The sequence below is a fragment of the Paramormyrops kingsleyae genome, chromosome 7 (assembly GCF_048594095.1).
Source record: "Paramormyrops kingsleyae isolate MSU_618 chromosome 7, PKINGS_0.4, whole genome shotgun sequence".
NCBI classification, from domain to species: domain Eukaryota; kingdom Metazoa; phylum Chordata; class Actinopteri; order Osteoglossiformes; family Mormyridae; genus Paramormyrops; species Paramormyrops kingsleyae.
The window spans coordinates 7,040,101-7,053,321 of record NC_132803.1 but is presented as its reverse complement, the minus strand read 5'-3'; the positions used below and the strand labels follow the sequence as shown (position 1 = coordinate 7,053,321).

Genomic DNA, 13,221 nt, shown 5'->3' with positions numbered 1-13,221 from the left:
GGTCTGACTGCATTGTGCCAAGTGTAAAGTTTGCTGGAGGGGGGATTATGGTGTGGGGTTGTTTTTCAGGGATTCGGGCCCATAGTTCCAGTGAAAGGAACTCATAATGCTGCAGCATTCAAAGCCATTTTGCACAATTTCATGCTCCAAACTTTGTGGGAACAGTTTGGGGATGGCCCCTTCCTGTTCCAACATGACTGCACACCAGCGCACAAAGCAAGGTCCATAAGGACATGGATGAGCGAGTCTGGTGTGAAGGAACTTGACTGGCCTACATAGAGCCCTGACCTCAACCCGATAGAACACCTTTGGGATGAATTAAAGCAGAGACAGCAAGCCAGGCCTTCTCATCCAACATCAGTGTCTGACTTCACAAATGCTCTTCTGGAAGAACGGTCAAAAATTCCCATAAACACACTCCTAAACCTTGTGGACAGCCTTCCCAGAAGAGTTGAAGCTGTTATAGCTGCAAAGGTTGGGCCAACTCCATATTATAGCCTATGTATTAAGAATGGGATGTCATTAAAGTGCATGTGTGTGAAAAGGCAGGTGTCCCAATACTTTTGGCAATATAATGTATATTGGACAATACTGATTTTTTAAATATTAATGGAAGACTATGGAGCTCTTGGATTTTACAAAGACAAAACACATACCTGCTCAAAATATGCTAAAACAAATAATATACGAAAAATAACCTTAATGGAATTAACGACTAATTCAAATTGTGTGTTTCAGATACATGATATTTAAGTCTCATTTAACCGTGTGTATCGTATAAGCAGATTGTGTTTCTGTGCTGGTGATTAGCTGTGAATCACTCTGTGCTGCAGGAAATCACAAGGGGTGACGAGGCTTAATTCTAGACTGTGCTTTATTTGGGGCTAAGCTGAGACGCGGCGCCATTCAGTTAATTACATTAAAAGTCCAGGAACCAAAGGAAATGGGCAGTTCAGAGAGAGGGCGGGTTGAGGGTCGGAGTGACATCACAAGAGGCGTCTCTCATGGTAACAAGTGGGCGGTTTCAACAAACGGTGCTCACAGACCCCATGTATCTCATTCCCATTTGATTGGTTTTAAATGTCTTTTTTTTTCTTCTTGATACTTCTGTCCCTGTAAACACTATACAGTGTGTATGTGTGTGTGTGTGCGCTTGTTTTTGGAGCCCAAGGACTCATCCATAGGAGAAGCAGTACACCATTGTTAAAGACAGATTCCATCAGACAATATGTGATTTACATATCAACAGCTATGAACTGATTTGGTTTTTCAGAAGGCTGAACACAGGCTGAACACAACCATGAAATATATAGAAGATACGAGGTACGATGGCGTAACAGACTATGGTCTGTGAGCTGACTGTTCAGGAGTGGGTGAATTTGATTGTGTAAATTTCCCTATATAAAAATATTATGCTAATAGAACTTCACCATTTAGGGATTTTCTTCAAATATTTACATGTAAAACAAACAGCCAAATACAAATCCATGTACGTGACTTTCAGGATGTTTGAAATCTCAAGCCAGAAATGACCAAATAATTAATAAGCTTATTAATGCGTTATGTGTTTTTCATGTTCTGCACGAGGATACTCTTCAAAATATCTTTGGCCATATTAAAATAGGGTTTAAACTCTTCATAAAGATAACTCTCATTTCTTTTTTTCAAGGAAGTAGTTGAAGGAGTTGTATTAGTAGTTAGATGGGGTAACGTAAGGAGCACTCTAAAGTTATCTCACCCGCTGTACAACAGGCACCCATACCATAGTCTGTTCGCAGACACATGCCTCAACAGGACACTCTGCAGCTTGAAAGGAACATGAAACAGTGGCAAATGCAAAAAATGCAAATAAATAAATAAATATTTAAATAAATAGATATGCACACACAGATTCATATTTTCTCTGGACTGATCTCTCTGACTGACCTGTTGTTAAATACCTGGATCAAATGTTGTTTCTTCATGCCAAACAGCTCTATAACACCTTGCTATCTGTTTTTAGAATTCATTACTCTTTTATGTTTTTTCAAAGTATTTAAAGTTTTATGTATACCCAGTCTTTGTAGGTAGAAGTAAAAGTCCTATAAAATATGCAAACCTATTTACAGGGAAAAACCAGCAACAAAAAAAAAAACATTTACATATATTAATCAGTTTATGTATATAATAAAACCTCAGCTCTGTTTCTCAATAATTTTTAAACTTTTTAAAACTTTTTTTTTTTTTTTTTTTGTAAACAGTTGCAGCCGTTACATAGTAGAGCTGATCGAGGGAGGGGTAGGGATTTGTTGAGTCTTTGATGTGAAATGAGGTTCCTTGACATGCCCCCAGTTCATTGGCCTAAAAGTAGAGCCCCATCTTCTTCAGATGTGACGTTTGTGACACCAAAGTTGCTGTACGCCCAAATGCAGAAATCCACACGTTCCTGTGGAAGTCTAGCTAACCTGCATGAAGACACACCGGAATGGTAGTGGTGTGGAAGAACAGGGATTCCAGAACTAATGTGGCTCGGATTATCTGCAGGTCACCAGAAATAGAGCTGAATAGAAAGAGTGTCAGGGTCAGTCCATTTACAATGTGTATCTGAAGGTCTGAAGTGGGTGAAGGTTTTCACTGACGGACCACAGCTTGTGATGGCGGAGAAGCAGATGGTGCAGGTGCTGGAGGCACGAGGGATTGAGGGCTTAGGAACCAGGCTAAGAGGGATGCAGCAGTTTTACCAGCTTATTTTCTGTGTTTGTAAGGATGCATACCGCAGAAGCTGAGGCCACCTTCCGTCATAAAATAAAAGGAACTTCACTGCAGTTGTGACATCATGAAACCCCCCCTGGGCTGATAACAGGTGCTTGAGGTGGCAGTGGGTCTTGCCACAAGTGAGGGGGTGGGGGGTGGGGAGGTGGCTGGCACAGGTTCCCAGCATGCATCTCTACAGGAGAAAAAAAAAGCTCCTATGATATGTTCCTTTTGGTTCAAGTTTTAAAATACAGCAAGTCTCAGTGCTCTGTGTATGTGTATGCAGATCGAAGAAGAAAAAGATATGTTTAGGACAGAGTGTAAGGGACCCCCATTGCGCAGGGTCTCTCAGACCTGCCTCTCAGAAGATGCCTCCTGCATTCTGAAATAGCTTATACACATATGTACAGGTATTCATATATATACACACACAACACATACACATGTATGTGTGTGTGTGTATGTGTGTGTGTGTTTGTGTGACTTTCCGTAGAGAGTAGAATGCCTGCATTTGGAAGCTGCCAGAATACCTCTTCCCAGTTTAGTAAAAGCTGTTTGGCAGAGCACTGTTCCAAAATCTAGCTAAAATCTACATAAGAAATTACAGTTCTACATGAGAAGTTCAACAGCTGTTCTATGTACATACAAATACACCCACACACACACGCGCACATACGCACATGCACGCACGCACACACACCCACACACACATATAGGTTTATGGATAAAATATATGTATTCATATATGTGTTTGTTATATGAATACTTTAAGCATGTATATACTTGTTATATATACTTATATATATGCACTGTAAATATAAATGTTCATATCCTTTGTACACATGTGTATGCTATTATATTTTGACGATCAGATATCAAATTATTAAATACGAGGCTGAAAAGTGTCACAACCTCCCCCTGCAGCCTATATCCCATTGGAAAGGAAGTGAAAACAGAAAAATAAATATTCTGATATTGAGCTGTAACTGTAAACTAGTGTGGTGAGTCTCCTCACAGGCAACCATTTAAAATAGTGTAAAAAGCATATCAGCAATATATAGGTATGTATATATGTATATATGCATATATACACATTGCATATATACACATATAGGAAATCTTGCATTTGCCTTTTTTTTAAACATAGCTCTTCAATGTGTTTAAACAGCAAAACAGATGCAATGGTCCAAATATTTTAAAAGTCTTTACATGATAAAAATGTTTGGTCTTTTGGTCCCTAAAACAACTAAGGAATGACAGGTAAGACTCCCTGGAGACCGTTGCTACGGCTGGCTGCAGCAGTGGCATCCCCTGGAAACGGACAGGCACTCCGAGTAAAGATGGCCAACCCGAATCGCATTGAGTTTTATGTCCTGAAATTTCACGCTCCCTTGAAAAGTTTCCTTTTTTTTTTTTTTTTTATCAGAAAAGCAGTTATTTTTTCCTTTTATTAACATCTTCTAAAATTCTTTAAAAAGTTATTTTCTCAATCACGTCTTGCGTTAATCATTTTCCCCACGCATCTCCCTTCAAACATTTTCTTGCGAATATAGCCAGGATATGCCGGCGGTGTCTTCGTCCCATTCTGCTCCACGATTCAGTTCATATATGTATACACTGTTTTGTATCTTTGTTTTAAAATGGCAAGGATGCTTCTGCATGGTCCAGAGAAGTCGAGATATTGAGGCGGAGGGCTCTTCTCGCTCCTCAGCAGTTCAATGGTAGTGTTCACTTTGCTGGATTCTCTGATATCTTCAGATTCAGTCTTTTTCTGCAGCAGTTCAAATCCAGCCCCTTTCGGTTCTTTGTATGTTCTGTTTTTGTTTTAATGTTTTCGACGTGCTCACCAGCTCCATTAAACCTAGGTGAATAAAAAAAACCTTTAATCTGTATGCTGCACAGTTTACATGTACATGCTGATCTCTAGAACCACTGAAATACTAACTTTGATGGCTGTTTTCCATTTGAATCCCCTTTTGTGTTTGATTCCCATTTGCTGTAATCCTTTGCATTTTGATGTGTGGCCTTTGCTACAGCAGTCTGCTTTGCACAGATTTACATATACAGAACCAGGGCCAAACATGTTCTGTTAGTGCAGTTCTTTGGCATCCTTGCCTGACACTATGTCCAGAAGTATGTACGAGTGGTTGCAGTGCATGTTTCATGGTATAGTACTGAAAGAATGCAAAACTGTACTATGCAAAGGTTAACCTGAGATATTCCTGTAGCTATAAATCACTGAAAACACCAGAAACACCATGTAGTCCTTCCTGCATCCAGAGGATATGGCTGGAAGTAGGATCCTAATGACTGCTGGATGAAGATAGCAGAGTCATCAAAACCCACGATTAAACTTTAACTCGAGGTACAGGAATGACAAGCCCTCATTTTGTAGCCAGATGATCTTATTGAAAACTACCACATCCACTTAGTTTCAGTTATTCACAATCATACCCTAAATAAACTGCACTAGTGCCAGTTATTCACAATCATACCCTAAATAAACTGCACTAGTGCCAGAGTCAGGTAACCAAATTAGCAGGAGGCCCACCTGTCTGTCCCTGTGTGCTCTGGCAGTAATGTGCCCCAGGATGGGTGTCCCTCGGGGTCAATAGGGCCGGTTGGCATCCTTTGGCCTCTTTAGCTGCACTTTAAGCCGCTTCATGCCGATCTGAAACCCGTTCATGGACTGGATGGCGGCCTGAGCACTGGCGGGGTTGTCAAAGCTCACAAAGCCTGCAGGTCCGCAGTGTAGGCAAGGAATCGGGGAGGGGAGAGAGAGATAATGGAAGAGAGGTGGGGAGACACAAAGGATGAGAACATGCAAGAAAAGTTTTAAGAGTAAGAAGATGTGATGGAGACAAAGAAATGAGGTGAAGGGAATATTGAAGAGAGAGAAAAAAAACAAGAAAAAAAATTAAATGCCAGTCAGGATGAAACCAAAAGAAAGAAAAAATGTGGTGAAGAGAAGAGAGGAAAAGACAATGGTCATTTTAATTTAAAAATCAGGTTTTCTTTCGCTTTGTACATAATCAGTGTTAATAAAAGATGTGAAGCCTTGCATCATATCCAGTCAGTGGCCTATAGCACCATCACAGCACATGACATCCACAGCACATCCCAAGCACAGCACACTGTTACCCTGACACCAACCTGCCCAGCTGGCAGGATGCAGGATCCCAGCCCCTCGTTAAGCACAATACTCAGCTTCATCAACGTTACAATAACCCTTTAAGCCTTAGGGGCTTATGTCTGCTGGGCTTTATGATGCCCTGCTAACAAATGATACTTCATATTCACTCATAAATCAATGACTTTAGTGACTTAATTTCTTTAAAGGTGACTTGTTTGGCTGACCTGCAAAACACTTATACTACAAAATAATTCAGCTATTAATCTGATGTCCCAATAGAACACAGTGTATAATGTTAATTATTACACAACATTACATTAAATAGGTCTATTATATTCCTTCTCTTAGCATGCATAATTTCATAAATAACTATATAAATATTTTATAAATCATAATTAATAATTGCTTGGTTACTCATCAGATTTATAGATTTATTTTTACTGTCTTACATATGAATAACACAAGCACAGTAAAAAAAGTAGCAGTAGCAATAAAAATAAAAATATATAATACCTCAAAACCCAAATACTTTTTGAGCAAATGTGTTGGTATAAGAATGCACATCATCCCTCTATTCTTTGCAAAGTGCAAACAAAAACCCTTATTGTTGGTGTAAATTGATAAATAACACTCATTTTGACTCCAAAAGATGATCAAATGATCAAATTAAGACCTGAAAAATAGTGTGTGATTAACACCATTAGTCATTAAATAACTTAAGCACAGTGCCATATTTTCATTTTTTCATCTGTTCTATAGTGATTTTCATCTCACAATAACAGTCATTACTATAGTGGCATGAGTAGAATGATAACTGAATATTAAGGACAGCATGAACAGCTGGGCTTGTTTATTGTGAATATGCCCTCATTTTTGACTTTACAAAAAGGGTGGAGCTCAGGGTTTTCAAAAGAGTTGCTACATATTTTTCTAAAGTAAAACAGCAAACAAAGAACTCACACACCAGATTTCTGTATAGCAAAGAATGTATGCATCATAAAATACAATCAAACAAAATAAAACATGTTAAACATTATAATTCCAATGATAAGTTCAAATGTTTTAAGTGATCCAGAGATTTGCTCACTAACGAGTGTAGAATAAAAACATAATTGCACAACCGCAATAATTCATGGGGGTTATCTTTTAGACCATTAACCTGTGAAGAATCGATAGTACAGCACAGTGACGATATTAAAAGTAATAGTAATAATATTATAATAAAAAATCCTTCATGTTCACATCATTCAGAAAATATTCAGTATGTAAGTATATTTGTTTTGAAAAGCTGATTAAAGATTCAAGGAACATCCATGCAAAACTGGAAAGTTTTACTTTCACGACTCATAAAAGATTCAGAATGTGCTGTATTAGCAGCATCTCCCCATCAGAAACCTAAAGTCATGTTTCAAATACAGGAGACAGATACTGAAACAGAATGTCATGGGACAGTATTACATGATACAACACGATAACACATTACAACTTCAATAAATTTCACAACAGAATCTGTGGTAGGAATGAAATCTGACACGTTAATCAAACGTTGCTCCTCTCCTTTAGCCCAGAGTCTCCTTTCCTATATGTTTCCATAATACATTCATAATGCATAGTGACTCATAGCTTTATTATTGCTTTTGGCATTCTTTGACTTTATGGTCCTGATTGCTGTCATTGCTGTTACTGTTGAAGTTAAATGGAAGCTGTGAGAGATAGTTAAAAACTGTAAGTTTTCTCCAATCTGCAAAATTTTGGCGGACTCTATACCGGCACACTGACAATTGTCCCTCGTTAAGACTGACATCAGTATCTAAGCTGGTCGCATGTTCTGTAGACTTCCATCCCTCTCTGCCCTACAGTATGTCCCCTACTTGTCCTGTGGTTTTCTGTCACTTCAGTTTGCTTGCTTAAATCTGGGCTGTGCTAAAGTGAAGTAAAAAGTTATTAGTGCAATAAGTGTCTTTACGGGTTTTTATGGTTTTTACCCACCAAAGCATTTACTTTGGTTTGTCGCCCGATCCACAAACACTTTGGAGGAGATGACATTACCGAAAGGCAGGAACATCTGCATGAGCTCGCCGTCCCCAAACTCCTGAGGGAGGTGGTAGATAAACAGGTTACACCCCTCTGGCCCTGGAGGGATAGAGAGAGGGACACAGAGAAAGAAAAGAGCAAAGAAGAAAGAGGGAGAGAAAGAGAGGGAGAGTGAGGGAAGTTGGGGTCAGGACAGAACAGTGAAAGAGAAAACGAAAATGAAACTGAGAAGAGCATAATGTGAGAAGTATAGGTGGTAGAGAAGTGAAAAATGGATAGAGTGGGGAAAGGAGGGAAAAGAAACATGGGCAGCAGTAACAGTGGAAAGGGAGGCGAATGAAAAGGAAGAGGACAAAGGACTAGAAGTACTCACAATGAAGACAAACAGATATGTTTGTTTATATTCACATGAGTGTGTGTGTGTGTGTGTGTAAATGTGTGTGTGTGTGTGTGTGTGTGTACGGGGTGCTGCAGGTCCTTTCACCTTCTCTCTGCTGTTGAGGAATGATTGCAGGAGCCTGGGGAAAAGTCTGGCTGATCTGTCCATATGCAGCAGGATAGGCTGCTGAGACAGAAAGACACAGGGTCTATATCCAACAGGTACCACACACACACATATACACACACACACACACACACATAGAGCTTTGTAATTATATCTTTGTGGGGACTCTCCGTTCATTTCTAAGGGGAAAACTGTAATCATAAGATGATGACATTAACCCTTACCCAGCAATAACCCTAACCATTAGTAACCAAACAAAATATGAGACTTTTGGCATTTTTACTTTTTTATTGCATTCACTAATCTTTGTGGGGACCTGAAAAATGGTCCCCACAATGTAACATAAACTTAATCCACACACACATGCACACACACACACACACACACACACACACACACACACCTGCGTATTGCTGGACACCTGCATAGGCCTGCTGTAGTGGGTCAGGTGCAGTGGGACTCTGTGCTACTCAGAGACAGAAAGAAAGACAGAGAAGCAAGATTAGAGGCAGGAAAAAGACTGAGGGTGAGACAGCTGGGCTGGTCTACAGCTCTGTGTGAGGCTGGGGCTCAGGACATCCTGTCTCTTTAATCAAATAAACTGACGATGAGAGCAGCGGGCTGATCCATGGCTCTATGTGAAGCTCAGGACTTCCTGTCTCTCCAACACTTTCCTAAACAGATGGAGAGTGAGACAGGGGAGCTGGTCAATGGCTCAGGGTGAAGCTGGGGCTCAGGACTTCCTGTATCTCCAATACACCCCCAAACAGATGGAAGGTGAGACAGGTGAGCTGGTCTATGGCTCTTTGAGAAGATGAAACTCAGGACATCCTTTCTCTCCAATACTTCCCCAAACAAACTTAGGACTAGACCAGCGGGCTGGACTATGGCTCTGTGTGAAGCTGGGGCTCAGGACTTCCTGTCTCTCCAATACACCCCCAAACAGATGGAAGGTGAGACAGCTGGGTTGGTCTATGGCTCTGGGTGAAGCTGGGGCTCAGGACTTCCTGTCTCTCCAATACACCCCCAAACAGATGGAAGGTGAGACAGCTGGGTTGGTCTATGGCTCAGGGTGAAGCTGGGGCTCAGGACTTCCTGTTTCTCCAACATTTTCCTAAACAGACTGAGAGTGAGACCAATGGGCTGATCTATGGCTCTATGTGAAGCTCAGAACTTCCTATCTCTGCAACGCTTCCCAAAACAGACGGAGAGTGAGACAGGTGGGCTGGTCTATGGCTCTGTGAGAAGATGGAACTCAGGACATCCTTTCTCTCCAATACTTCCCCAAACAAACTGAGGACAAGACCAGCGGGCTGGACTATGGCTCTGTGTGAAGCTGGGGATCAGGACATCCTATCTCTCCAACATTTTCACAAACAGACTGAGGGCGAGATACACAGCTAGTCTATGGCTCTGTGTGAAGCTAAAGCCCAAACAGCTGGAGGGTGAGGCATCCATGAAAAGGGTCTGAGGAATGTTTCAGCAACAATCTGGCACAAATGCACTTCGAGAGTAAGAATGCACATCTCCACACAACATATCAAACAGGCACTGCACTGCAGCTACCGATTCTTACTACAACACTAGATGTTACAGATGTCATAGTCCTCCGTCTCTATGGGGTTGTGGTTTTTGTTGAACGGCAAGTATTTTGGATTATTTTTATTTACATGCTTATCCACAGTTAAACCATTTAAGCTTGTGATGCTGGTTATAACTGTTATTTTTGTTATGGCAGATCTAGATGCCTTAGGTACAATACAATACAGAGCCATTTAAACCGTCAGCATTAGCCTGAAAAGAGGGATGTGCATGCACTTGCCTGAACCGTCAATAGAACATACGGAAGCGACATTGTATTTTATAGCTACATTGTATTTTATAGCTACATTGCTAATGCAATGGTCAAGTGGCCACACAATCACAATAAAAAAACACAGTTCTGAACATAAGACTAACAAAACACCACGATAATATAGTGATTTGTAACAGAATGACACTATTATGCACATTCCAAAAGGACAAAACTACACATCAGAGAAACAATGCCACACACCAATACTCCACTGCAATAATGCTACCACCAGATGGGTGAAGGGTGACAACAGAAACTTCCCAAGTCTTGGGAGCATTGAGTCGGTACGGGGTGGGTACCTTCATTTAGGGAGGACAGGAAGCAGCTCCCCTGAACCCCAAAACAACTCCGCTGGGCCACGCCCACTTCGCCCTTCTCCGAGTCCTCTCTAAATATGATCTCCTGCAAAACTGTGAGACATTGGACAAGCATTTCCTCCTTTGTGGTGCACAGTGGACACACAGACGACAAGCAATGCAGAACTGCCAGCGACATGGAAACTTAGCCGTCAGGATACAGTGTACATAACACGATTGATTACCATCAAACTGTGCATCTCCAGAACAAGCAGAAGCCCTTAAAAAAGAGTTTTGTCAAAATGGATTGAATGTCCAAATGGCCTTGATACGTATGAGCTTCTATGGTCATATGGACTAAACTAGACTTAGTTGCTCTGCCAAGTATGGTGGACAAACAGCCAGATCTCGACTTCTCCCATGTCCGGTTCTCTCTCTCCAGAACTAAACACCAGGTGTGGAGCTGTGCAATCCCTCTCACACATAGTCATGAACAAATACAGTGACATTTCTTGTGCCGGATTTGCTATTGACTTTTTAGGTTCTGGAAATTTCTTTGAGTTATTTTGCAGACTCACACCCAGAATGCACATGGAGTGTGATACAGGCAGCCGTGGGGCATTAGAAACTCACCAGGATATGGGTGAATCCCATTGGTGAAAACAGCCTCAGCGGGAGGCTGTCCATTTGCCTGGGGTGGGGGTAACCCGGTGAAGCCATTGACACTGATGGGGGATGGTATGCTGGTCACTGCTGGGGGAGCAATGCCTGGAGGTGTACTGCCACCTTAACACAGGAAGGGCAAGGATGGGAGAAAGGGTAGGGGAAAACAAACAAGCAAACAAACAAACAAACAAACAAAAGCAGTATGTAAAACAAAAGGGAAGAGAATGGAGGGAGAAAGGGGGAAAAGAGAGGATAAGAACAAATGAGAAAGGGTGAAATACTATAAAGAGAAATGCAGGGACTGAAGTGAAAGTGACTTTCTTGGTGCAGGCAGAGAGGGGGCACCTGAGGTGGGGGTCAGGGGTCCTGCAGGCAACCCATTAATGGTGGCCATGTGCTGCATCTGGGCGGCGGCGAAGGCGGCCATGGGGCTCAGGTAGCCCCCCTGGCCCACCGACGCCATCAGCGCAGCCTGCTGCTGGACCTGCTACGAAAGGGGAGAGGGGGGGGGTGAGGTACGTCCAGGGAAATGCCCCCGTCAGGGCAAGAAGCTGCTTAGGCACTCGTCTCTGCTGACAAACACAACTTCTGCAGTGAGGAAAACTTCACAACCGTGGAATGGAGAAGAATTTTAAAAAACACAATCTGCACATAGCAAACCTATACAGAAGCATTATCAAGCCAACAAAACTTGTAGTCATTACACATAATCTGCTGTTTGATATGGGAAGACAGAAAAGTGTAAGAAAATTCACATTTTAATAAATGATCTGATCATTATCATTATACTGTGTTTCGTTTATATCGAAAACACTTCAAAATATTTGCCTTTTCCTGAAAATAAGTTTACAGGGACTTATTCATCGTAGCAAAGCCAACCTGGGAACATGGGAGAACAGTACAGTCTACCCTTCTGAATAAGCGTTTAGTGTGTAGTACTCAGCATCAAATGCCGCCCATGTTTTTGGTAAATATACAGATGCAGGAAGAAGGGTTCACACATTAGCCTTGGCGAGCAGAAAGTGATGATGATGATGCTGATGGTAACAGACTGGCTCAGAGGAGGAGGCCGAAGGGTAACCCTGGTGCGAGGGCAGCCCGGCTCCTTCACTTACTGCCTGGGCATAGGCACCGTAGGCCCCGAACTGTAGCGCCATGGGGCTGAAGATGCCCATCTGTCCCGCCATCTGTTGCATGCGCCGCAGGGTTCGCTCTTTGTCTGTGTCCGCGAACTTGACCACTAGACTGGAGGAGGCACCCTGGTGCAGAAACACGCATGTGAGCACGCAGAGTGCACACGGGGTGCTGGTCACGACCGGCCGGGCCACACCCGTGCTATTCTCCGCGGTGATACATCCCCCTGACCCACTGAGGGAAGCTGTTAACGCGACCAAGCACGGATATAAATACTGGTCAAACAACCACTACAGTTATTCAATGGGTATAATAGTAAGTTAACAGGATGAGAGCACCTCAGAGTGTGACTGTTACTATCTATACTCACCGGCATGGTCTGGCTGCCGTGTAGAGCGCCGATAGCTGCCTGAGCCTCAGTGTGAGAGGAGTATTTAACAAAGGCACAGCCTGAGGAGCACAGGGTGGCAATGTGCACAGGATGTAAGTATACTCAAGCACATTAATACTTCTACAGATGCATGCCAAGCATGTAAATGTAAAAAAAAAAATAGAAATATTAAAAAGAACAAAATATTTAAGAAAATAAAAGAGATAACGATAAGGAATGCCCTTGGTAGAGAATATGGCTGGCACTCGCTTACCTTTGCTGTTTCCATCAGGCCCCCTCAGAATGGTGCACTCCTCGATGTTCCCAAAGGACTCAAAAAGACGCCGCACATCATCCTCACACTGCTGCTTATTGAGCATGCCCACAAAGAGTTTTCTGTCTTCTGGAACAAACAGCAGGGGGTCATTACCAAGAAATGAACTTGGGGATCAATCATATAGGACTGAGGGGAATCCGCAGGGATGTCCAGCTTCA

General features: G+C 42.1%; 1 protein-coding gene across 16 annotated transcripts in view; it reads right to left on the bottom strand.

The window, feature by feature from the left end:
• Positions 1-856: 856 nt before the first annotated feature.
• celf4 (CUGBP, Elav-like family member 4) overlaps positions 857-13,221 on the bottom strand; it is an 83,056-nt gene continuing 70,691 nt past the window's right edge. For 2 of the 16 annotated variants that reach the window (XM_072714149.1, XM_023811681.2), the window contains 11 exons: positions 13,001-13,129; positions 12,727-12,806; positions 12,338-12,481; positions 11,568-11,709; positions 11,190-11,342; positions 10,560-10,670; positions 8,809-8,871; positions 8,385-8,465; positions 7,856-7,999; positions 5,285-5,469; positions 857-4,594 (listed from right to left, as the gene is read on the bottom strand). In XM_072714149.1, the coding sequence (XP_072570250.1) occupies positions 5,342-5,469; positions 7,856-7,999; positions 8,385-8,465; positions 8,809-8,871; positions 10,560-10,670; positions 11,190-11,342; positions 11,568-11,709; positions 12,338-12,481; positions 12,727-12,806; positions 13,001-13,129 (1,175 nt within the window). In that variant the 3' untranslated portion in view covers positions 857-4,594; positions 5,285-5,341. Of the gene's footprint in view, positions 4,595-5,284; positions 5,470-5,523; positions 7,790-7,855; positions 8,000-8,384; positions 8,466-8,808; positions 8,872-10,559; positions 10,671-11,189; positions 11,343-11,567; positions 11,710-12,337; positions 12,482-12,726; positions 12,807-13,000; positions 13,130-13,221 lie in introns of those variants that run through there. The other 14 variants (XM_023811687.2, XM_023811684.2, XM_072714150.1 and 11 more) reach the window with 14 other exon arrangements.